Source organism: Rattus norvegicus, chromosome 3 (assembly GCF_036323735.1).
Source record: "Rattus norvegicus strain BN/NHsdMcwi chromosome 3, GRCr8, whole genome shotgun sequence".
In the NCBI taxonomy this organism is placed as follows: Eukaryota; Metazoa; Chordata; class Mammalia; order Rodentia; family Muridae; genus Rattus; species Rattus norvegicus.
In genome coordinates this window covers 189,172,659-189,196,581 of record NC_086021.1, presented here as the reverse complement: position 1 = coordinate 189,196,581, position 23,923 = coordinate 189,172,659, and the positions used below count along the sequence as shown (strand labels likewise).

At 50.4% G+C, this 23,923-nt stretch overlaps 3 protein-coding genes across 13 annotated transcripts; 2 read left to right on the top strand and 1 right to left on the bottom strand.

Annotated features, from left to right (window-relative positions):
* The first annotated feature begins 4,302 nt into the window (after positions 1-4,302).
* Lkaaear1 (LKAAEAR motif containing 1) lies at positions 4,303-5,986 on the top strand. 3 transcript variants are annotated; one of them, XM_006235764.5, is made up of 4 exons: positions 4,303-4,410; positions 5,129-5,523; positions 5,648-5,770; positions 5,846-5,986. In XM_006235764.5, the coding sequence occupies exons 2-4, from the start codon at positions 5,137-5,139 to the stop codon at positions 5,903-5,905; spliced, it is 570 nt and encodes a 189-aa protein (XP_006235826.1). In that variant the 5' UTR covers positions 4,303-4,410; positions 5,129-5,136; the 3' UTR covers positions 5,906-5,986. The 3 variants fall into 3 exon arrangements, with proteins under 3 accessions (XP_006235826.1, XP_038960632.1, NP_001100021.1); XM_039104704.2 differs by lacking the exon at positions 4,303-4,410 and adding an exon at positions 4,602-5,024 and having other exon boundaries at positions 5,675-5,770; NM_001106551.1 differs by lacking the exon at positions 4,303-4,410 and adding an exon at positions 4,984-5,024.
* A 101-nt stretch (positions 5,987-6,087) lies between these two features.
* Positions 6,088-14,541, top strand: Rgs19 (regulator of G-protein signaling 19). 6 transcript variants are annotated; one of them, XM_006235801.5, is made up of 6 exons: positions 8,554-8,990; positions 11,288-11,393; positions 11,532-11,653; positions 13,119-13,193; positions 13,284-13,518; positions 13,598-14,541. In XM_006235801.5, exons 1-6 carry the CDS (start codon positions 8,767-8,769, stop codon positions 13,784-13,786), a joined length of 951 nt encoding a protein of 316 aa, XP_006235863.3. In that variant the 5' UTR covers positions 8,554-8,766; the 3' UTR covers positions 13,787-14,541. The 6 variants fall into 6 exon arrangements, with proteins under 6 accessions (XP_063140503.1, XP_063140504.1, XP_006235863.3 ...); NM_021661.2 differs by lacking the exon at positions 8,554-8,990 and adding an exon at positions 9,295-9,510 and having other exon boundaries at positions 13,598-14,134; XM_063284433.1 differs by lacking the exon at positions 13,598-14,541 and having other exon boundaries at positions 6,088-8,990; positions 11,532-11,670; positions 13,284-13,346.
* Positions 14,542-14,948: 407 nt separating this feature from the next.
* Tcea2 (transcription elongation factor A2) lies at positions 14,949-22,826 on the bottom strand. 4 transcript variants are annotated; one of them, XM_006235742.5, is made up of 10 exons: positions 22,609-22,826; positions 19,894-19,956; positions 19,473-19,578; positions 18,617-18,707; positions 17,190-17,335; positions 16,863-16,919; positions 16,352-16,506; positions 16,130-16,276; positions 15,372-15,443; positions 14,949-15,130 (listed from the first exon to the last, which is right to left on the bottom strand). In XM_006235742.5, the coding sequence occupies exons 1-10, from the start codon at positions 22,675-22,677 to the stop codon at positions 15,122-15,124; spliced, it is 915 nt and encodes a 304-aa protein (XP_006235804.1). In that variant the 5' UTR covers positions 22,678-22,826; the 3' UTR covers positions 14,949-15,121. The 4 variants fall into 4 exon arrangements, with proteins under 4 accessions (XP_006235804.1, XP_006235802.1, XP_006235803.1 ...); XM_006235740.4 differs by having other exon boundaries at positions 22,378-22,815; XM_006235741.4 differs by having other exon boundaries at positions 17,190-17,320; positions 22,378-22,809.
* Positions 22,827-23,923: the final 1,097 nt, after the last annotated feature.

Sequence of the window (23,923 nt, the reverse complement as noted above, 5' to 3'; positions counted from 1 at the left end):
ACATCCAGCAAGGATAGAGAGAATTCCGGGAAACTGTGAGAGACACAGGAGATCTGAGCCGGAATGCCAAGGAGACAGACATAAGCCACCCACTAGCTGAGCTCAGGATAGAATAAAGGGGAGATTCACCCCAGGACCAAGGAGGGGAAACCAGCCACATAGCTGAACCCGTTAGAATAAAGGAGATAATAAGTTAAGAGTAAGTCAGAGAACAATCCAAAGCTCATGACCTCAGCATGGGAAGGGAAAGCTTGGATTTACTTTATACATTCAAGAGTATCAACTTTCCCATAAGTTTTGTGGGAATATTTCGTGTATGGGTGTTTGCCTGCATATGTGGGAATTATTTTTCTTTAACGTAGAAGAGTATCTGTTCATCTGTTGATGGACAACTAGTTTGTCTCCAATTCTCTAATATAGAGAGTAAACCAACAACAGACAAGGACACAAATACGTCTATGGTAGAGAATGGCGTTCTCTACCCGGGGTGAAATAGCTAAGTCATATGGTATTTCTAATTTTAACTTTGTGAGACATCTCCAAACTGATTTCCACAATGGCTTTATTAATTTGCCAGCATGAACAGTGAATAGGGCTCCTTTCTCTCCACATCCCCTCCAACCTTTGTTAGATATGTTGAAGATTGCCAGCCATTTTGACTGCTGTGAAGAGGTACCCCAAATACTTAAATAGTTATTAAACATTTACGTTTTGGGTTTTTTTTAGCTGTCTATTCAAATCATCTGCCCATGTTGACAGTCTTGTTTCTTTAGCATTTAATGTCTGTCTTTTTTTTTGTTGTTGTTGTTGTTGTTGTTGTTGTTGTTGTTGTTGTTGTTTTGGTTTGGTTTGGTTTGGTTTGGTTTTTCTTTTTTTGTTTTCAGTTTTTTTTCAACACAGGGTTTCACTGTCCTGAAACTCACTCTGTAGCCCAGTCTTGCCTTGAACTCATATAGATCTGCCTGCCTCTGCTGGGATTAAAGATGTGCACCACCACTGCCCAGTAACTCTTTATAAATTCTAGATATCAGCCACTTGATTCTCTTCAATTCTGTGAGCTGTTTACTCTGATTGCTTTTCCTTTTCTGTACAGAAACTTTTTGTTTTCATGCAGTCTCATCTGTTGGTATCTAAGGTTAGTTCTCATTTGTTAAATAGTCGACTTTCTCCCCAGTGTATGTTTTTGCCTCCTTTGTCAAAAATTAAGTGGGAACATGTCTTAGTTAGGGTCTTACTGCTGTGAACAGACACCGTGACAAGGCAACTCTTATAAGGACAACATTTAATTGGGGATAGCTCACAGGTTCAGAGGTTCAGTCCAGTATCATCAATGTAGGAGCAGGGTAGCATCCAGGCAGGCATAGTGTAGGCAAAGCTGAGCGTCCAACATCTTCATCTGAAGGCTGCTAGTGGGAGACTCACTTCCAGGCAGCTAGGGTGAGGGTCTTAAGCCCACACCAACAGTGACACACCTACTCCAACAAGGCCACACCTCTGAATAGTGCCACCCCTGGGTCCAGCATATACAAACCATCACAACACACCTATCTCATTTTATTTCAGGTCCTCTATTCTATTCAATTGACTTGCCCGCCTAGTTTTCATGCCAGTGCCAGGAGTATGTTTGCAATATTAATTCTATCAGTCCAGAAGCGTGGAATGTCTTTCCGTGATCTAGTATCTTTTGTGATTTCCCCTTTTTGTTATCGTTTTTTAATGTTTATTTCTGTGTATGGTTGCTTTGCTTGCATATATGTCTTTGCACCACATGCATGTATTACATGCCAACGCCAGAAGAGGTTGTCAGAGACCTTGGAAATGAGTTCCATGTGGTTGCTAAGAATTGAACCAAGGTCCTTCAGAAGAGCTGTCCATGCTGATCCTAGTTAGGGTTTTACCGCTGTGAACAGACACCATGACCAAGGCAACTCTTGTAAGGACAACATTTAATTGGGGCTGGCTTACAGGTTCAGAGGTTCAGTCCATTATCATCAAGGCAGGAGCAGGGCAGCATCCAGGCAGGCATGGTGCAGAAGAAGCTGAGAGTTCTACATCTTCATCTGAAGGCCATTAAGAAAAGACTGGCTTCCAGGCATCTAGGAGAAGGGTCTTAAAGCCCACACCCACAGTGACACACCTACTCCAACAAGACCACACCTCCTAACAGTATCGCTCCCTGGGCCAAGCATATAAAACCATCACAATGTCCTTAATCACTGAGTCAGTTCTCACTTTTTCAATATCTGGAGGTTTTTGTTGTAGAGGTCTTTCTCTGCTTTGGCTAGATACATTCCTAAATACTTAACTTTTAGAGTTATTTTGAATGAAATATTTCTCCTGATTTCTTTCTCTGAGAATACACTGGTGATATAAATACTTTGTTTTGTTTTTAATTATTTTATGAGTGAGTATTTTGCCTACATGTATCCTTGTGCATTCCTCCCATTCCATGGAAGCCAAAAGAGGGTGTCAGATCCCCAGGGGCTGGAGTCATAAATGGGTATAAAGTGCCATGCTGGTACTGGGAATTGAATCCAGGTCCCAGGTTCCTTTGGAAGAGAGGCCAGTGCTCTTAATTACTAAGCCATTTCTTTAGCCCCAACTGTTTTTTGTTTCTTTTTTATTTTATGAATTTTGTATCCTGCAACTTTATTGTAAGTGCTCATTACATCCAGTAGTTTTCCAGTAGATTAAGTAGGACCTTTTAAGTAAAGAATTGTGCCATCTGGCTGAACCTAGTCCTCCCCGCACATATGTAGCAGATGTACAGCGTGGTCTTCCTTTGAGTCCCCAGTTGGAGTCAGGGGCTGTCCCGAAAGCTGTTGCCTGTATGTGGAATATGTTCTTCTAGCTGGGCTGCCTTGTCTGGCCTCAGAGGAAGAGGAAGCACCCAGCCTCCAAGAGACCCAGGGTGTCCCCACCACCTCAGAGGAGGAGAGGGGGACGGGGGAAGGATTGTGGGAGGGGGTGACTGGGAGGGGGCAGTGAGTGGAAAGTAAAGTGAATAAGCAAAACATAAATAAGTTTTTTAAAGTATTTCCTTTAAAAAATGTGCCAACTGCAAAGATAGTTTGATTTCTTACTTTCCTATTTTTATCCCCTTTACCCCTTCCTCTTGTCTAATTACTTTAGCTAAGACTCTGAGCACTAAATCAAATAAGAGAGGGGGAGTGGCCGGGCAGCAGTAGCTCATACCTTTAATCCTAGCTCTCAGGAGGAAGAGGCAAGAAGAGCTCTGAGTTCCAGGCCAGCCAGAGCTACACAGAGAAACCCTGACTCAAAAAAAAAAAAAAAAAAAAAAAAAGGAAAAGGAAAAGGAAAGAAGAAAAGAAAGAGGGATTGGATAGCCATGTGTCTTTCCTGATTTTTAAGGAAATGCTTTTTCATATGTAGAATTTGGCCAATATGTGTATGTATGTAAACAGATGTACTTATGGCTATGGAACAATGTATAAAAAGGAAAACAAGAAAGGCTAAATATTAGAGACTGAAGAACTGAATATAAGTAATGGACACAAGTTATAAAAGAAGTTAATTGTTTTCCTAGCTCTAACTCTGTTGTAAAATTTTCAGGCTTGGTGGTGGATACATGCATAAAAATATATTCGATATTGAAAGAGTAAAATCCAATGTGAAGCTCCAGCTTCTATTTCAAACAGCTATTCCAACTGTAGAGAAGTTCACTGAGTGTATAGATGTGGGGTCTTGTTAATTTTGGCATGTGATTTTTTTTATTTGTAAGTGTTTTTTTAATAATAAAAGTAGATTTAAAAATTAAATTAGCTGGGCAGTGGTGGTGCACACCTTTAATGTCAGCACTTGGGAGGCAGAGGCAGGCGGATCACTGAGTTTAAGGCCAGCTTGGTCTACAGATCGATTTCCAGGACAGCCAAAGCTACACAGAGAAACCCTATCAATCAATCAATAAATAAATATTAAACTACGGTAGTTATTTTTTTAAATCACTAAATCAATGATTGCGCCATAGATTATAGAACTTTAAGGCCTGCCATCCAAGTTTAGAGGAAGTTAGGGTTTGGTAAACCTCTAGACCCCTGAGATCCCAAACTTGCTCCAGAGTCGATGAAAGGAGGTACTGAGTTCCTACAGGGCTTAAGGTGGGCCTTAGTCACAAAGGTATTTTGTAGGAGCTCTGCCCAGAAAGCTAGCTCCAAAGAGCCTCTACAGCCAGAACCCAGCCTCCAAGACTGGGACAGTGAATCTGAGACACAGGGTCACTTCGAAGGAAATGTGGGAGAGGACCTGAGGCAGGTTACAACACACACACACACAACACACATGCGACTCTAATTTCTGCATCTTATGGGCGTACCCCATTGTGCTGGGGAGCGGGCGGGGCTCCAGGTTGCTAGGCAACATGGTCAACAAACCCAAAGATTGAAAACCGAGGTGAGTCTTCCCACTGAAAGGGAAGAAAGTATGAGGTTGTGAGGACCTGGGTTGGGGAGGCCTAGATGTTGAGCTGTTAGGTGGGCAAGGGGTTAGACAAATTGAGGGAAGAGCATTCAACTGTGTCTCTACTTCTCACCCACAGAAAGTCAGGAGCTTCTGCTAGGATGAAAATGGTTGCTAGGGTTGGTTTTCTTTCCCTTTCTGAGCCATTCCTCTTTTGTCTCTTCTTCCCTGGGTTCTGCTCCCCACGTCTTTGCCATAAGGAGATAGGCCAGAAGAACAAAGGCTTAGCTTCCCTGTGAACATATGTACACTCAGATCCAAACACACATATACCTACAACACCATTCACATACACACTCAAACACAAGGTGGGGTCCCCTGTCCAAGGTATCATGAAGGGCCATGTCCTTACCCCTACCCCAACCAAAGACTAGGGATCAGGGAACAGGATCAAACCAGCCTCTGATGGTCCAGAGTTAGGGGACGCTGAATGGCTTATGACCATAGTGATGCGAGCTGTGGAGCAACAATGGCATGTAGGACAATTGAGTATACTACTGAAACTGGAGAGGATCAGAAAGTCATGGCCTACTGCAGATATACACAGGGTCAGCTACCAGTTTAGGAGTTAGGTGGCTACAGGAAGTCCCATAGAAACAGAACTGGAGCCAGTGTTCCCCTAAGTGGCTGGACATCCCCTTTTCTTCCACAGACTGGAGCATGCCGACCCCAGGAGTAAAGGGCGCACGAGAGCAGGCCAAAAAGAGTGCACCTGTAGCTGGAGCTGGTGAGAAGCGTAAGAAGGGCCCATGGACTACAGAGCCTCCGAAGCCAGGCTGGGCACTGACTCAGGAGAAGCTGGCAGCCATGTCCTCCACAGTACGCCGACGCCACCTGCTCTTCAGTGACCTACTTGACATGGTTGAAGTAGGCTCCATGTTTCCACGCGAGTCGGTGGAGTTATCTTACTGCATGCCCGACCCTCGCATCTGGACACAGGCATTAGAGCTACCATCTGAGCGTCAAAATCGGCTTCTGGGCATCCTTAAGGCCGCGGAAGCCCGGGGCCGAATCCGTGCCCTGCGGTTGCGCTACACCCGAATGCGGGTAGGTAGAAGGGAGAGGACCCAGTACGCGTCTTCTAAAGAGGGCTCACCCTGCAGGGGGAGGGAGGGTATTTTTCTAGGGCTCTCGCTCGCTCGCAGGGTTGCTTAGTAAACTTGGTTCCCAGGCAGAAGAAATCTCTCTCCTGATCCAGAAGCAAAGATGCGCGCGCGCCGCCATCCGACTGGAACTGTTCCTACCACCCCAACTGAAGCCCACGAAGATCCCTGATCCTTTGGACCGACAAGAGGTGCGGGGAGGCCCCAAGACTGGTGGGAGGGTCCCGTGCCTCGCCACACACTAGCCCCAGCCCCTCTCTCTGCAGCGGAGACGTGTTGAGACAATCCTGGAAGAGGAGGTAGATGGCAACATCTTCCCGCGATGACCGATGACCGCGACCTTGGCGTTCAAAGACCCCAAGTTACAGCGGCTCTCCACTCTTATATAAAGTTCTCTTCTGAGGGTTCTCAGGTCTTTCCCCTCTTTTTCTCCTGGACCCCCACATGGATGCTGCCTCTCCTACGGCCACAGCCAAAGAAGTAAGGAGATGGCGGGTGGACACTCCTATCTCCCAACAGCCTGCAACTGGTGCCCTTCAGGACCATGGATGTGGGAGGCTTCTAGTGTGGAAAAGGATAGGGATGAGCCTACTTAGACACCAGCACCCCCAGAAATCGGGGCTGTCTCCAAAGTTAGGGTCATTCCATCTAAGGACTAGGGTGGTGTTCTGGGACGGGGAAATGACTGCAAAGCCAAAACAGGCCTTTGGAGAGTTCAGTTGTGCCCAGAGGACCAACAGGTTGTAAATGGGATGTTCACTCCAAGGTCTCTGGATGGTGGGACAGAAAAGTCACCCATAGCCTCCCTTTCATCAGAAACAGCCTCCTGGGCCCAGTCATGCACCAAACACGGAGCACAGGAAGGAAGCCACCCATCCCATTCTGACCACTGAACTCTTAAAAGTCCCTGGTTTCTGGGCAGCTCTTTTTCCTCCTCTCCACAGCACTGGCTCTTTGCAGAACCTGTGGCCTCTTGGCTCCCTGTCCTTGTCCTCCTTCCAGTCCTTCCCCATCAGGCTGCACAGAGGTGGACGCTGCAGGGAGAAAGATAGTTCCCTGCTCTTGCATGGGGGCTCCCACTGGTTCTGCATGAAATAGAGAACAGAATGGAGGAAGAAGAGATCAAAACTGTGGTCCAGAAGGATCTTACTTGCTGATGGCTAGTTCCCAGGGTTCTGTTTCCGCAGCTGGTCTTCTCCCCCTGCACATGACCCTTCTTACTCTCTGGCCTGTTGCTGCTCTAGGCCTTGATCCAAGCCCAGACTGCAGCATTCACAAAACAGCAGCAGCTCTCAGGAGGGGGGCAGATTTCTGACAGTGGGGAAGATGACAGAGGCAGGGAAGTGGTAGGTTTGGACGTGGGTATGGACAAGGAAAAGGACACAGTCTCTTCATCCAGGAATGATGATCTCTCTCACACACAGATGTAGATCTCTAATAACAACTACACTACAGGACAGCCAATGCTGAGCTCCTCTGGCCAAGCTCTAGACCCTAGAATTTTGTCTCTTAAGAGATTCGCTAAGTGAAAATTTCCATCTACTTTGTAAAGTTGTGCCATTGTTCCATCACCTTTCTGACCCTGCATTTCTTCCTGGGGGTTCCGCAGTGTCCAAAACAGTGAGTAATCCACATAAGTACTTCAGAACAGAGGGCTGAGAACAAAGGCAAACATCAGAAGGCCAGCACTCCAATGGCACAAGAGCTCCACACCACGTGCCAGACCAACTTAAGAGTGCCACTTGCTCTGCGCACCAGTGAGGGAACTGGGTTTACAGATGCAGCTAGGGAAGTTGTCATAGGATCCCTCTGTCTGAAGAAAATCCTACAGGAACACAAAGTCTGTGGCCCATGCACAATCAGGTGGGGCTTGTGAGGAGCTGGGGTCTCTGCTCTCAAGCAGAGTAGATTGCGTTCCAGTTCCAATCCCAATGACATCACTTACTCAGTGCTCCTGGTCTCCTTCCTTGACTTGGAGGCATTTTCTGTGCTTAGGGAAAGGTGCTAATTGTGTGGAGGGCAGATGTAAGGTGGCAGAGAACAAGGAGATAGGTGTGTAGAAGGAAATAAGAGGAAAGTGTACTGACTTCTACCCACAGTCATGCCCGCACCAAACACTGCAAAATCAGTTTCTTTTTTTGGCTTCCATCAGATACTCATCCATTTCTATTGGGCCTCCATGTTCTGACCCATGTCCACCTCTCAGAAATATTACTTAACTAAAGTAACTGTTCCTGTTTACATAGGCTTCTTAGCCTCTACCTTTGGAAGCCATTAGCTTGGCAGCCAAAGGGTTCTGTGGTTAACTCATAAAGCCCCACACCCCTCCCTCCAGAGCCTGGTAATCTCTCACCCATTGTTCTCTCTTCATCCTGGACCCCTGAGCATCATGGCAACATCCTGCCTCCTCACCTCTCACCCCATCCCATTGTTGCCTGTCTCCCACTCTAGTCCACTGCAGTCATTTCAGTTACTCTGCCTCTGCCCCGCTGCCTGAAGAGCTCATGTGAAGCCTCTCTGACTTAGTATGTATGATTTTAGTATGTGAACACAAACAACTTGTGTGACTGAACATCATTTTGTTTGCAAGACACCAACACCTGAACTGGTCAGGCTGTGTGCCCAGTGCTAAGAAGAACAAGAACCATATGGCCCAACGGACCACACTCTACAGACCAAGTGTAAAGCATGCTGGGATAATGAACTAATTCAATTTTGTACCCAGTGACAAAGGATCTGAAGAGTTGACCAAAGAGCAAGGCTATTTGTGGTAAAGGTTATCTTGGAGCAGTTTGAGAGTTCAGAAGGGACTCAACCAGGTCCCAGAAACATTCGGGGTGATTTGATGGAAGAACCTGCTTTCATGGTGCCCACACGCTGCAGTTCCTGAACCTCCCTTTTGGGGGTTGCGGGGTGGGGGGGGATTTGAATGCTGAGTGACAGACAGACTGTTAATGCTACATTACAGACCAGACTCAGAAAGGCGAAGAGTCAGCCAGACCGGGCAGTACCACGGGCCAGTCCTTCTCAAAGGCCTCTTCTAACCCAGGCGAGCCAAGTAGCACACAGGGCTCAGCTCTGGTGCCCAACATTGCACTACCACAAAATTGCTGGGAAAACTCAGCTAACTAGAACGGAGCGCCGGCTCAATCCACTGTCTCTGAACGACTCACCCCTCAGGGTCATCATGCCACGCTACCGCAGTACGACACGCCAGCCGCGGGTGGGGCACCGGAGCGGGCGCGGGGCGGGGCACTGCGGGCGAGCGAGCAGGCGCTGGGGCTCGAGGAAGTCCCGGCCCCTCTCTTTGGGGAAGTACCGCGGAGGCGCCTGCGCACTGCGCCTGCGCCCCCTCCCCGGCGACCAGCGGGACTTCGGAGCGCGCGGGTGGCGTGACTCGGGGACGCGGCGGTGAGTGCAGCGCTGGACCGTGGACGGGCCCCGGCGATATAGATGCCGGCTCTGTTCCCGGACTTCAGTGACCGGTCCACGTGGACCTGGGTCGCAGTAGGACCGGAGCCCACCCCTTGCGCGTGGGGGAGGGAGAGCCGCAGCAAGGTTCCCCTTTTCTCCAGCTCAGAGCGTTGAGAAGTGATTGCTCAAAGGTGGGGGCCGGAAGAACCCAGGTTTCCGTGTCTCCTGCCCGCTAGCCTGGTGGGGAGGGGCCAGACGAGACACCCGATCTGCCACCTTAACCACCCTTCGAGTTGGGTCCGCTAGTCAGTTGGCCTGGCGAGCCTTAGGGGTGAATGCCGCATCCCCGGCCCCATCGGAGCGGAACTCCGTGAGCCTTTCTACCTCGCGAGTGCCCGGGAGTGCGTCTTGCTGTCTGACTTAAATCCTCGCTGCTTTAGAGCACGCCCCTTCGGCAGCCAGGGTGGGGCCCAAACCGAACCTGGCCCTCCCGCCCCCATCTGCCTTTCGGTCGCTGGTGAGTTGGGCGCCATGGTGAATTCCTTAAGAGAGGGGTGGGGGCGTCAGAGACTGCAAGAGGGACTGCGAAGTGACCAACCCTCCAGACGACCCCATCGGCAAAAAAGCAGGAACTGGGTGGGGGCCTACCATTCCACAGGTTAGCCATGGTGAGAGGCCTGGCCTGCCATGGAGGTATAGGTAGGACAATGACAGTGTTGAACGGAAATGAGAACGGACCCCCTGTCAGCGCCCCCGCCAAAGGTTATGACTTTTTTTTCTGGAATTTATCTTTTTTTTTTTTTTTTTTTTTTTTGGTCTGGGTGGGCTTGGACATTCTTTTTGCTTCTGTGGAGCAACACCGACAGTCATTCACCAGGGAGCTTCTGTCCCCAGAGAGCAAATTTACTGAATCTGGCCTCTTAGCATAGACTTGGGAGGCCAATGCCTGGGAGGCTTGGGGAGGAAAGGAGCCCTTCAATAGCTGGATGTGGGACTGGACAACCCTGATTCAGACTCTAGGCTTTCCTTGCCCAGAAATGAAGCAGTAGTGAAGAGCACCCTGAAGGACGTGGGTGGTCCCAGCTGACCTTTGATGGGTGCAAGGAGCTAGGACCAGAGCCTGTACCAGTGCACCCACTGGACCCCAGCATCCAGGCCCCATGTCCAGTCAGCTGATTGGAGATGAACCCTATGAGGGATGGTCTGCAGGGTGACAGAATGATGGTTTTGGAAAGCATGGAGACCTCAGGCTACTACACCCCTTTTCCCTACTTGCTGTGTCCTGATTTACTTGCTTGGAGACTTGGGAACCCACCATCTCAGAAAGTGTCAGGTGGTGAAGCTGCCCAGAATATAGTGATCAGACAGAAACAGGATTAAAAGGCCTCTGCTGGATGAAGGACCACAGGAGGGTAAATTTCATTAAGAAAATGTGAGCCCCAGACAGATGAGAGGAAGCAGGGAGAGGGCTTAAAGCCTGAGTGGCCTCCACCTGGACAGAAGCAGCGGGCACAGGCTGGGGAGAGAGGAGGCACTCAAAGCTCCACCAAGGTGCTGATTAGATGCTTCTGTTTGGGGACACTGGAATTTGAAGTCAGCTTTCGGTGGCCTAAGGGATTCCTAGAACCCCCTGTGAAGGTATGGTCCAACATCAAAACTGATAAACCATAAGAAAATCCACCGAAGAGCCCAAGGTTCTTGCTAAGCAGTTTATCCTCCTACATTGCCACACTAGCTTCTGTATCCTAGGGAGATAGATGGAAACCAGGGTAAAAGTGGGATTATCTGAGGCAGCTGAAAACCAAAGAACCTTGTTCCTGAGTAAACACCTCTCATCAGTGCGTAGCCCATTCCTCACACTTCCAGAAGTCTTGTTCTGAGTCCCAGTCAGGTACTCAATGCTTCAAGCCTAGCACCTTACAGTCATCTGGGTAGCATCTCTACCCATCTCCCTAGAGGAAGGGAGTGGAGGAAGGGAGTAGTCAATATCTGACACCCTACATACCAACTTGTAGCTCCAGTCCCCTTGGGAGGGGCTAGGAGCCGGAAATCAAGAAAGAGGAACCCAAGTTTCCGGCTTCTCAGGGACTGAACAGATAGATAGGGGTGTCTGTGGAAAGCCCAGCTGCAGTAGCCTGTCACTGACTCAGGAATCTCCACATGGTATAAGTAATCAGGCTTAGGGTAAAAGGCTGGGGCAGAACTCTGACCAAGCCCTGAGGTGGGTGCACAGGTTACAAGGTTGGTGGGCCAGCATCACAGGCTCTCAGTCAGAATTCCAACCTTCTTCTCAGATCTGCCAGGCTCCTATGCTGCACTGAGAGTCCAGAGCTGGCACCACAGAATCTGGGCAACCCCCTCCACTCACCCATGCCCACCCCACATGAGGCTGAGAAACAGGTAGGCACTCCTCGCCTCTTATTGGGTCCCTGGACACCTGGGGTTCAAGATATAACCTTGGGGACATAGGCAGATGGGCAGAGACAGAAGGTCCAGTGAATTCTAGAGCGGAGGTTGAGGCAGCCCCCTCTTCCTCAGCACACAGGGCCAGAAGAGGCAGACAGGCCTCCCTCGATGTCCAGCCATGATGCAGCCCCCTCAGGACCTCCCAGTCGAAATCCCTGCTGCTTGTGCTGGTGCTGCTGCTGTAGCTGTTCCTGGTATGTGGACCTTGGAGGTACAGCTTGCCCTGGGAAGACCTCAGGGCATTTGGGAAGGGGTACATGGCTCATGGGGAGCAAAACCAGAGTATGTAGGCCTGGGAGTACATGGTTCATGAAACACAGAACAGGGGTATGTAGTCCTGGGAGCAGCTCATATAGAAGGACAGAAGCATGTGAAGCTGTGATGGGGTTGTCATTTAGGGCTTATTCCTGGTCCTGGTCCTTAGACCCACCAAAGGCTTCCAAGAAACCATTGAGCCCCTGCCACAATATCACCCTGCCCACAGACTGCTAGACCTTGTTGGCTGGTGGGAATACCCAGATCCTAGGGGTCTTTCTATGGCTCTTAAATGTTGTATTTGCCTGAATATGTCTGTGTGCTGCAAATATACCTGGTGCCTGAAGAGCCAGACGGAGGTGTTGGAACTGAAACTACAAACAGTTGAGAGCGAATATGTGAGTCCTGAGAATCAAACCAAGGACCTATGGAAGATCAGCAAATGCTCTTAAATACTGAGCAATCTCTCCAGCCCTTTTTACACCTAGTGTGCTGGGGACGGGGGTGGTAATATTATATTGCAAGAGCAAGCAAGTGGCAGTCATATGGTGTCCATGCACTCACCATATACCTGTGTATACCACTGAGAGCTGCCCAGATCCTAGACTGTGTGCAGTAGGGACACATTTAGATAAGGAACAGCTGGCCCTAGGCAGAAAGGTATTTGAGGTTTGGGGATGTCTGATGGCAGGAATATAGAAGATGGTAGAAATTTTCTACCTTAACAGCAATCTGGCCCTACAAAGACTGAGGGACTCAAAGTGGGATCTGTTGAACAGCAAACCACCCAGAACTGTGTATAGGCAAGATACAAGGAATAAAATGTGAATAGGCAGGGCTCATTGGAAGCTTGAGCCATGTTGTTGCTGAGAAGCCAGGCCTAGTGGGAACTGCATTCTCTCCATAACTTGGGAATGAGATGTACATTGTGCCTGCTGAACAAAGACTGACAGGAAGAAGCTTCCCTTAGAAGCAGGGTTCAGGATCCAGGACCAGACAGGTATAGTCACACTAGAGAGGCTCTTAGCCTACATCAGCCAATGAGTCATATTACTATGTCCGCAGTGTGGATTTTTCAGTGGCCTCAGGAATGAGCTGGAACTAGGCTGAGAAGTATGGTTCTATCTACCCAAAGAGAGGAAGGGGTACCAGGAACCTTAAGAGTCCAACTGCTGACCAGTATAGAGAGCACAGTGGTAACCAGAACAGCAATCTGCATAAGCCACTTCAGTGGGGGTGGGGGACGGGACAAGAGGATGTGAAGAAGGCTCACTGTAGGAGCTTCCTTCCTTCCTGGTAACAGATTTACTGGTGCTAGGTACCCACATACCAAAGCATACATAGTCACAGTGGTGTGTGGAGAACTCAACTGCAAAGGGCACTGCCACTTTACTTTGCCACTAGGAACCAAGAACGGCAACGAGCTTGGCAGGTTTCCCGGGAAAGCAAGCTGCAACCCCTCCCCAGCTGTGAAGTCTGGTGAGTATAGCCACCATTGTGTAGGCATGCATGTATGTGTACTTGTGTGCATGTCTCAGGCCTGACATGGTCTGGCCCTAATGTCTGCAGCACTCCACCAAGCCCTGAGGAAGTACAGAGCTGGGCACAGTCCTTTGACAAGTTGATGCATAGCCCCACGGGCCGCAGTGTATTCCGGGCATTCCTGCGCACAGAATACAGTGAGGAGAACATGCTCTTCTGGCTGGCTTGTGAGGAGTTGAAAACAGAGGCTGACCGACATGTGGTGGATGAGAAGGCGCGACTTATCTATGAGGACTACGTGTCCATCCTGTCCCCCAAGGAGGTGGGCCAGATGCAGGGATGAGTGGGGGTGACCTGGGAAGGCACTGCCCCTCCCCCTGACCTTGGTGCCTGCCACACAGGTCAGCCTGGACTCCCGTGTTCGAGAAGGCATCAATAGGAAGATGCAAGAACCATCACCACACACATTCGACGACGCACAGCTGCAGATCTACACCCTCATGCACCGGGACTCCTACCCTCGCTTCCTCACCTCCCCCACCTACCGCTCTCTGTTACTCCAGGGGGCCCCACAGTCCTCTGAGGCCTAGGTCATTTGTCACACAGATGTTCTCCCATGGGCAGCCTAGGGGTGGCCCTGCTCCACTTGGCTGAAATAGACTGCAATGCCATGTTCTGCTCTGTCCTAGCCTGCTCCTACTGGGGGTTCTCCTACATGGTGCCTCAGACCACCACCCTCCAGTCGTGTGCCCAGGAGATGTTCTCATGGAGAACATCCTGTATAGCAACAAGTTTGTAGCAGGAGAACGTTAATTCCTCAGAAGCAGATATAGAACCTCAGAGTCAGACTCAAATGAAGAGCCCATTTATATTTTATATATTAACTTTAAAGTTGTCCATACTGTATGTTTTATCAAAAGAAAAAAAGAGACCTTTCACATTTGTGTGTATTCCTCTACATGCCAAAAACATGATATAGTATTCTGTGTATTTTAAAAACAGAAGCCTCTGTTTATCCCACAGTTGGAGGAGGAGGAGGTTGGAGAAAAGGACTATCTATCCAGATTCTACCTTGTGTGCTGTCCCATAGCATTGGCCTTAGTAGGTGACTATTGTGGGCCCTGTCCAGGGTCTGGCTCTAGAAACTGGCCTCAACTCTACAGTGGTCAGCACCCAACAAAGGCTTGAGATGCAACTGGAGATGATGTAAAACCTAAAACCCTTGTGTACTTGATGAAATGCCTTTCCAGAGGCTGGTGGGGACAAAGCGGATGGTATGGTCTTTCCAAAGAAGCTAGGCACAGCATCTTAATCTTACCGGTCCAATAAAGCAACACACTCGCTACTTTGTTCTTCCAAGTTGCTGGAAGTTTCAGCAGTTTGAAGCTAGAATTAACTTCAGCTCAGAGACCATCCTCCACCATGGGTAAGGGGAGTGAAGGACAAAGTAAAACATCCTGAAAGGATACCAGGTCCTCAGGCTGCCATACCTAGTGAGAACGGGTGAGCACTGGGCAAGTTCCTGCACCAGCCCACACAGCCAGCATGGTGGTGCACATACAAGCATTAGCAATATCCTAGAATCATACAAACAAGGAATGTCTCCAACATTAGACAAGCTCTTGTCTATAGTGTTGCCCTACCACAGCTTAGCTCAAGTGTTGTCGGAGCCCAGAGAGGAAAGATCTACAGCGGTGGACGGATAGGACCCAGCTGAAGCCTGTGTTTAGCCCATTAGGAGCAAGGCCAGAGGAAGGCAAAAAAGAAACATTTAATGATGAGGGGCAAAGGGCAGGCAGGTGCACACCAGGCAGGCTGGAACGGGGCATGCCACCTGCAGGGTATCTCCAGAGAAGCTGTGTCCACCAAGAGCGTTGCAGGAGGTTCAGGGTTAGCCATGGCCAGGGCTACATCAGTACAAGGACTCAGCAGAACTGCAGGAAGGCAGGAAAATGTCTAGCCAAGGCCCCACATGACCCCCTGGGTAGAAGTGGGTTAGGCTCCATCCCAGACTCCCAGGCAGCTAGGAGTCCCCAGGACTCCTAGCCAGGAGGAGACTCCCAGCCTGCCTCCTCCCCACCCCCACTCCCACCCCATCTCACCTCCCACCCCACCCCCGCAGTTCCTACTTCAGGCCCAATATGCATTGAGACAGGACTGGAGGCAAACACCTACCTTCCATCGATTCCCACACTCATTGCAGACAACATAGGTGGTCATGGGCTCATCAGAGCTACGGGTCTGCACCTGTAGGGTGGGTGGCTGAATCCCTGGTTTTGCTGCCCGGATCTGGGCAGTACTGGTCTTATACCCGCTGATCTCTATTGATGATTTGAAACTTCCCAGTGAACTACCCCAACCTTCTAGAACTAGACCTCTGGAGGAGGTAGGTTGTCATGACAGGCCTTTGTGGCCCTGAACAACTGTGCTCAGTTGAGTCTAGAATATTGGTTAAGTGCAGGATTCCCAACAGGAGGGTCTAGAAAGTAAAAGGATCAGAGATGCCTTGGGGACTCAACAGCAAACATCCCACAGGGCCTGAGCTGTGGGGACTGAGCTGCTCTGCCCCTCAGGTCCAGCCCTCTGCAGCCTATTGCAGATGATGGAAGTTCCCATAAGCCCTAGAGCTTCTACCAGAGAGACCATCTTAGTTTAGTCCCCTCTTCCCAAGCTCCCAATGTCCCATGGAAACCACATAGCCTTCCTAGAGTACCTCAGCTTCCACCTCCATAGTAGGACCTCAAGGTCCCACAGCTACTGACAAACAGCATGTTCTACTCCTATCCCATCCCTCCGTGATAGGCATGGGCAAGCCACCGAGCCCTGGCATAGAGCCTCAGGCCAAAAGCAGGGACACAGGTGATACCCAAGAGGAGGAGGAGTGCACCCTGCGGCCCCTAGACAGGAGGATGGAGGATGGTGTAGGCCCCGACCTGCGTGTAGGTGCAGTTCTTCTTCCTGCACTTGTTGCAGGTGAACAGGTCGGTCTGTGTGCCACCTGTACGGGCCATCTGGTGCTCTCGGATGGCCTCCTTGGTCATAGCCTTGCGGATCTCCTTCAGCTCGTCACTGGCCATCTCCTGATAAAAAAGGTGACGTATGCAGCCCACAGCTCTGTAGAGACAGCCGGCCCCAGCCCTTCCAGGAGAGCTTACCTCTGATGTCATCACAGCTATCTGCTGGGGTGTAATGGCACCACACAACACATTCCGGCGTAGGCCAGGGTTCTTGGCATCTTTCAGGTTAGAGATTCGGCTCCGAACACGGTTCTTGTACTTCATGTCAGTGTTTCCCACATCCAGGAAGATGCGTGCAGGTATTTAAGGACCCATCTGAGGTTTCTGAGCTCCTCCCCCTCCTGGTAGTCATATGGGAAATGTTCTTCCCAGGCTCATGGAGAGGAGTCTACCCACTCAAGACCTGTGGGGGACCCAAGGGTCTATAGTGTTCTGCCTTCTCTAGGCCCACTCCTATTTGAGACCCAGATAAATCTACTAAGTAGTCATAGCCCCTTACCCATTTATGGCCCAGAAAAGGTCAAGGGACCACCCAGAAAGGGCACTGGGTAGCCTACCAGTTGTGTCCAATAGCTACCAGAGAAGCACAACTCAGTGGACGATAGACTCTCTCAGAAGCCCTTAACCATTTACCCTACACAAAGGATATACTCCTCGATCTGAGATGACAGATGCTCACAGCTCACACCAACAGCCACGTGGTCGTCTGTAAGAGGGAGCCTCGCTTGTTTCCCCCACCATCTTTTTCCAACTGCCACCCCTCTGCTTGCACAGAGCCCTAGAAGCTAAACGGGACACTTGCATTCCAGGGAGACATTTCCCACCATACAGATGTTATGGTGACCTCAAAAACCTTAGCCTCTCTGCTAGGTCACAGCGAGCTAAAGAGAAGAGCTGTCTCTCCAGCAGCAAGCTCTGAAGCAGACAGAGGCCCAGGCCACCTACAGAGTCGAAATCCAGACCTTGTAGTACTCACGGTCAGTTTGCAGGGCCAAAGTCAGCATCTCACGACATTTGTTTCGCACAGCATCACAGGTGATGGGCACTTGGGGAAATGTGGTGATCCTCGGAGTGGATGAGGTCCTAGGTGGGTCTGGTTTCTTGCAGCTAGAGAGACAAAGCCTGCTGGGCTCAGTCTGAACCAGTTGAGCTCCGTTGCACATCTCCAGTAGCTGATGATACCTCGGGGAGGTCCCCTGACCTTCCCTAGGCCACAGGTGATCCCCAGGAAAGCAAACATGGATGCCATGCTGATCTCCAAAGTCCATTTGCGCTATCCTGACAGACCTCCAATTACTTAATCTCTTTAGTTCATCCTAGAATTCCTGCGTGTTATGTCCTCCTCATCAGGTCAATATTGGCCAGAAGGCCCACAGTCACTCCCTAAGTGGATGCCAGCCCCTCACAGTCAATGTCTGAGCAACACTCCATGGTCAAAATGGGATGAGATATTCTTGCTACCTCCTGAGTGCTTCCCAGGAGGCCCAAGACATGGGCCATGCTGTGAATACTTCTCTGCTAATGGCAGAACCAGGCAGATACTTCTAGTTGCCTGGAGTAAAGATGAGGTGGGAGGTCACCCAAAGTTGAGTCTTAATGTCACAGGTGACCCCACCCAACATTGAATTGGGCAAGGATTTCCTCAGGTCTGCTGGGCCCACCAGGCCCTTTCCTCACACCACCTCTGGAAAGCAGCAGTTTCAGGTGGTTTTCTGAACCAAAATCAACTGTACTACTTACTGAGCTCAGGATTAACATCATATCAGGAATGCTACACTGGAGTCCAGAGCTTAGCCTGTCATGGCCTCTGCCCAGCCTCTGGTCAAAGTAGCCTCTCATCTATAGTCTGTTACTACTAGTGCTCCTAGTCTCCATGGTAACAGGGCTGCCCGAACCACCTTTAAAGCAATGGTGTTGCCACATGAATGTGGAGATAAGAGCTGAGCTAGGGGTTGGGGATTTAGCTCAGTGGTAGAGCGCTTGGCCCTGGGTTCAGTCCTCAACTCCAGGGGCTTGGCGGGGGAGCCAGCTCGCCTCTAGCTCCGGATGGCATTTGCATGAAGGGACCCATAACACCAGTCCTGATGAGTAGCAAAAAGGTAGGTTTTGAGGAGTAGGCAAGGGGGCCTGGGGTTGGGCCAGCTCTGTTGGATAGGAGCTCCTTGATGAAGCTCTCCATGATGCCAGTGACAGGCAGACACAGCCAGACATCTCAGATGGGCAGGAAGGGAACTGAGCAGTGCAACAGTATCCAGCATGAGGCTAACAAACCTTGTAAATCTCACCCTGGAGAGGAAACGTCCCTCAGGGCAGTAACCAGGCAAATGGACACCAGCCTCCTTTCCCACTGAGGAAACTGAGTCAAGAGGCATAAATGTATGTACCTGCCTTCAGATATGCTACCTGAGATCCGTAGTCCCTGAGGCATCCTTTGAGGACGATGTAGGCAAAGGTGTGCCCCTCCCTTGATCCCTGGATTTGCCATCAGAAACATCTGCCATTATCAGAAAACAGATGGTGCAGACTGGTCAGGCAGCCAGGTGAGGGGCCAGCCTCAGTCTCGCCATTATCCTTTCTGCTTAAAGCTATTTGACAGGCAAGATGCCAGGAGGCTACCAGACCTTCCTACTGGTCCCCAGCCAGTCCACCAGCCCCTTTAGGACCCAGCCTCCCCAAGCAAGCTGTTGTGCAACTCATCAAGGCCCAGCCCAGCCAAAAAAAACAAGCATATGCCTCACACAAGGTTCCTTGTGAAAACATAGGCAGGACCTTGCCCAAAGCCTAAACTAGGGACCAGGGCATGTGACTGTAAAGAGGGGTAGGCCCTGGGTTGTCTCACAGAAGTAGACAGAACCAAGGAAGGCTACCCTCCTAATCAAAAGGACAATCTCTGCAGCCTAGCTGTCCGCTGTCCCCAGAATCAGTTGTTGTCTGCCTAGTTCACCTCTCGTAAAGTCCCACCTCCTCTTCCTTCAGCTGGAGCATCCTGACCTGGACCTCCTTTTCTGTTGGCCTCCTGCAGCTTGAAAACCTCCTCTTCAGCATGTTCCCTTGTCTCAATGATCCTGCCTCGCAGGCCGTCACCTCCCCATCACAACAGATGCCTTCCATCATCTCCATCCACTTCCAGGCCAGGGATGGGTACTTTCTGATCTATGTCTGTCCTATCCCACTACATATAGCTTCAATCAGGACAGCAGAGCCAGCACTCTATGCTGTGCTGACCAGCAAGAGCTGCCCTTTACATTCTGAGACTCACCCAAGAGCTTCTTCCAGGACTTGATGAGGGACTTGGCAAGTGCAATGAGCTCCTCGTCTGAACTCTGCTTCCGCAGAGCGTTGACAGACATCCCAACACGGGTGGACTGCAAGGCAAGTGGCCTGAGTCAGAGGTGGTAGGGGCCTGTTCCAGAGGCAAATCCTCATCAAGGACTCTTGGCTCCCACAGTCAACAGCTGGGGAATGGGCAGGGACAGAAAACATCTCTCCCAATGGCTTTTTGGAACCCAGGGTACCTACCTCCCACCTCCCTGATCACCAGAGAGAATCAGAAATCCTCTCCTTAGAAGAGTTGTTTGTGGCAGTTATGCCAGGTGGTACTTAAGCCATAGGGAGCCCTGCTGGATGCCCCTGGAATTGCTGTCTCCGGAACCATCCTAAATCAGGACAGAAACACTTACCTGGAGCAAGTGCAATGTAATAGGCATATTCTTCAGCTCCCGCAGCAAATCCATGGCTCCCTCCTAGAAGGAAAATGGACATCCATAAAGGACTTTAAACCTTAGTGGATGCTGGGTAATGGTGGTACATGTCTTTAATCCCAGCATTCAGGACGCAGAGGCTGGTGAATCTCTGAGTTCAAGGCCAGCCTAGCCTACAGAGTGAGTTCCAGGATGGTCAGGACTACACAGAGAACACTAGTTGGGAGGCTTAGTGGACAACCCCACCTCGTTCTGATCACATGTGGGACAACTGAGATTCCCAGAGCATTGCATACTTGTTCCAACATCACAGCAGGGGCTTTTTACTGATCTTGCCATAGGGCAAGGATAGAGACAAACAGCCCGACCATGCTGTCCTCAAACATCAGGTGGTTTCTCACCCTGCATCTATGCTGATCTCCAGACATCATGGTAACCACAGGAGGACACTGAACAAGCTACTAGAGAAAAAGAAAAGCCCCAGTTCCTGCTCGACATGGAAGGACACTCAGGTTCCTTAACCTTAGTCCACCTATGCCATGGTGGCAGAGCAGGCTCTCCTCAAAGTGCCTAGCCATCAGTGTGGCACTATTCCCGGGCACTGTAACAGACAAACCTCTGCCCTGGCTTTTCTTCAGCATCTGCAGATAGGCTGCACCTCCAGAGTGGGCAGGTTCTTCCTGTCCCTACCTAAAACTCTCTACCTAAACTCTCAGGAATCTCTGCTCTAGCCAGATTTGCAAAGTTACAGCACCATAGCCAATGAGGTTTATCAGAGGCACAATTATTGCTAATTGAAAACTACCAAACCTGGTGACACAGGCCTTATCATCTTAGATACTTAGGAGGCTGGGGCAAGAGGATCAAAAGTTCAAAGCTTATCTGAGTCTCAGAGTGAACTCAAGATTAGCATGGGAATCCTAATGAGACCTTGTCTTAAAACAAAGTAAAGAGAGGGCCATCTAGACACAGCTGTGGTAAAGCACTTACTTGGCAAGTTAAGGCCCTGGGTTCAATACCCAGTATCAAAAAAGAGGGCAGGTGAGATGGCTCAGCAGATAAAGGCGCTTGCCAACAAGTTGTACAACCTAAGTTCAATCTCCAGCTCCCAAATAGTGGAAGGAGATAACCAGCTTCCAGGGGTCGTCCTCATATTTACACACACACCACGCTAACAAATGTAAAATTAATTAAATTAAAATATACAAAGGAAAGGATGCTAGTTTTCTTTTAAAAGCTAACACCTACAAATCCCATAGTCCCACTTCTTATCTCTTTCTCAAACTAACCACCACCTTCCTCCTAGGTTTGTAACAGACAACCCTGATTTTCTTCCTCTGCCCAAGCTCCATTCTTCAAACCTCAAGGGTAGGCAGGCTCTTCTTGTCCTACCTTAAACCCTCCAACTCTGTTTAAAGCTGCTCTTCTACCACTTCAAGTTTTTACTCCTACAACTGAGACAGACTCTTCTAACACCCAACACTATTGTGTTTGCTGTCCTCCAAGTTGCCACTATGAGCTCATTTGTCTTACAAGCCACAAAAAAAAAAAAAAGCAAGGAGAGCCCACCCAGCCATTCAAACCATCCTTACTAGAGGCAGTGGTAGGGGCTGGGCTAACCCTTCAATCTGTGAGAATTACCTGCTCAGCCTGCAGCCTTGTATCTTGGCCCTAAGGCGGGCTGTACAGCAATCAGCCCTCAAGTGGCTGACTTTCCTAAGAAGACCTGATCCTTAGAGCCAGGGGCACTGATCCACAACAGCCCTGCATTCCCACAAGAAAAGCCCAAACAAACCACCAGCTGTTCCAAGGAACCTCTCAGGTTACTGGGACCTCTGCAGGTTCCCTTCTCAACTGTTTAGTCCTATCTGTGGCCTTCCATCCTTATTGTGTCTCCCTATGGATCCCAACCCCATCTCTGCCACCCTCGGTTCCAAGTTTGTCATTTGTGTTTTAACGCCCTTACCGGAAAGAAGCACCAGCAGTACCAGGCGGCTTCTGTTTCCAGTGTAAAGGCATATATGGGAACTTAACCTGCTTCCTGCTTTAGACCCCCACCCTGCAACCCTCAGAGCAAACCTGCTCATCCCCCAAAGCTATCCCGCAGCCCTCTACTTCAAGCAGTCCTGAGGAAAAGACTCATGACTCAGCCACTATCTGGGCTGCCCTAGGAGCGGTGCCGCGGATGCTCTGGAGTCATACTCGGTTTTAAGGCCACCTCCTCGTCCCTTCCCACCCACGGAAGGCAAGATGCAGGTGCCATCATCCCCTAAGGATGCTCCCAAAACTACGCGGGTCGGAGGTTGGACTGCCGAACCCACACTGGCTAGGGACCAGGCGAGGGGCCATCATCTCCTCAGGTCTCAACGCCACAGGCTCGACTCGGAATCTCTACTGTCTGCCCAAACCGACTTGCTGTTGCCTGAGGCCTGACTAAGCAGGGGAAAAATTTATTAGAGAAACCTGGTTCTGAAGGGTGGGGGCAGACAGGGGAGACAACGGCTGGGCCAAGAACGCCCGCGGCCACCGCCGGGCGACGAACAGAGGGCGGCTCTCGGTCAGCGTGGCGTCCATAGCGAAGCGGCAGGGTGGAGGGCGGGCCTGGGCAAGGGGTCTCGACTGCCTGGGCTAGGTTTCATTCAGACGGTGTCCACGGAGCGGGGCCCCAGGGTCCTGGCGGCCCGCGCCCCTCACCGCGTTCTTCCTGGTCACCATTTTGTCCAGCCTCCGGGCGATACGAGCAATCTCCTCCTCCTTGCCCATCACTACCTCGGTGGCGGCGGATTGCGCCGGTTGCGCCGCCCGGCCGGACCTCGGCCGCCGCCGCCTAGATCCGCGGTCCAAACCTCCGCCTGGCGGCCGCGTGCAATACAATTAAAAAAAAAAAAAAAAAAAGAGTCTCCGCCCCCGGGACCACAACTCCCAGACGACTGCGCGGCCCGCGGCCTGCGGGCCCCTGGAAAAGGTAGTTCCGTAGCTTCCTCCGCGGGAACTCGGCCCCACGTGCCAACCGAATGCCAGGGAGAGGGTGGAACTAGAGGAGCGGGGAGAACTACCCTGCTGCGCTCCGGTCTTTACCTCAACCCATCGGAGCCGCTCGCCCTGGCGGCCCATCCGCCTTCACTGATCCACTCCGGTCGCCTCCACTGATCTACTCCACTTCAGAGACGCGCGTGGGGAGTGGGACGACTCACTCACCTCACTTGGTACCAAGCCGAGTTTGGGGCGTTCTTGCCTCTGCGCAGATGGCCCGGAACTCTGAAACGGTTTCTCCGCAAGAATTCAGGCTTTAGCCAGGCAATAGAGCCTCATGCCTTTTAAATCCCAGCACTCTAGGCAGAAAGTCAGGCGGATCCCTGTGAGTTCAAGGCCAGCCTGGTCTACAGAGCTAGTTCCAAGACAGCCAGAGCTGCACAGGGGAACCCTGTCTCTAAAGAAAAACGAAACAACAACAAAAACCTATTCAGGTTCTGAAGTCAGCCTAACAATACAAACCCCAAGTTCTGCACGTTGCTCTATGTCTCAGTCTCCCAACCTGTGAAGTGACAATGACAGGCTTCAGTCAGGGTCATCCAATTCACATTATACACTGAGAACAGGGGAGGGTACTGAGGCAATCAGGTACCGAGGCAGTACCTCAGGAAGACCATAACCATGCCCAGGAAAGGGAGAAAGAGACTCTGCTCCTCTTCTGTGCTATAGATGGTGGCAGGTGTGCTGGTACCAAAAGTCAGTGTCTGAGTTTTTGTACCCACAGTAGCCAGGAGGGCAGAGTGCAAATGGCATATACAAATGGCTTGGGCTGACCATTTCAATCAGTTATGACATCTTTACCATAAGGAAAAGGCATGGAATTTCCTGTAGGTAACAAAGCTTTTCCATATGTGTACACAGCTCTCTAGTTTCATACCAACTCCTATTCTGCCCTCTCCTGGGCGCTGGGCCCTTGCTCTAAGCTAAACCCAACTAAACAAATTCTGAGAGAGGGAACCCTGTGTTTGAGTACTGA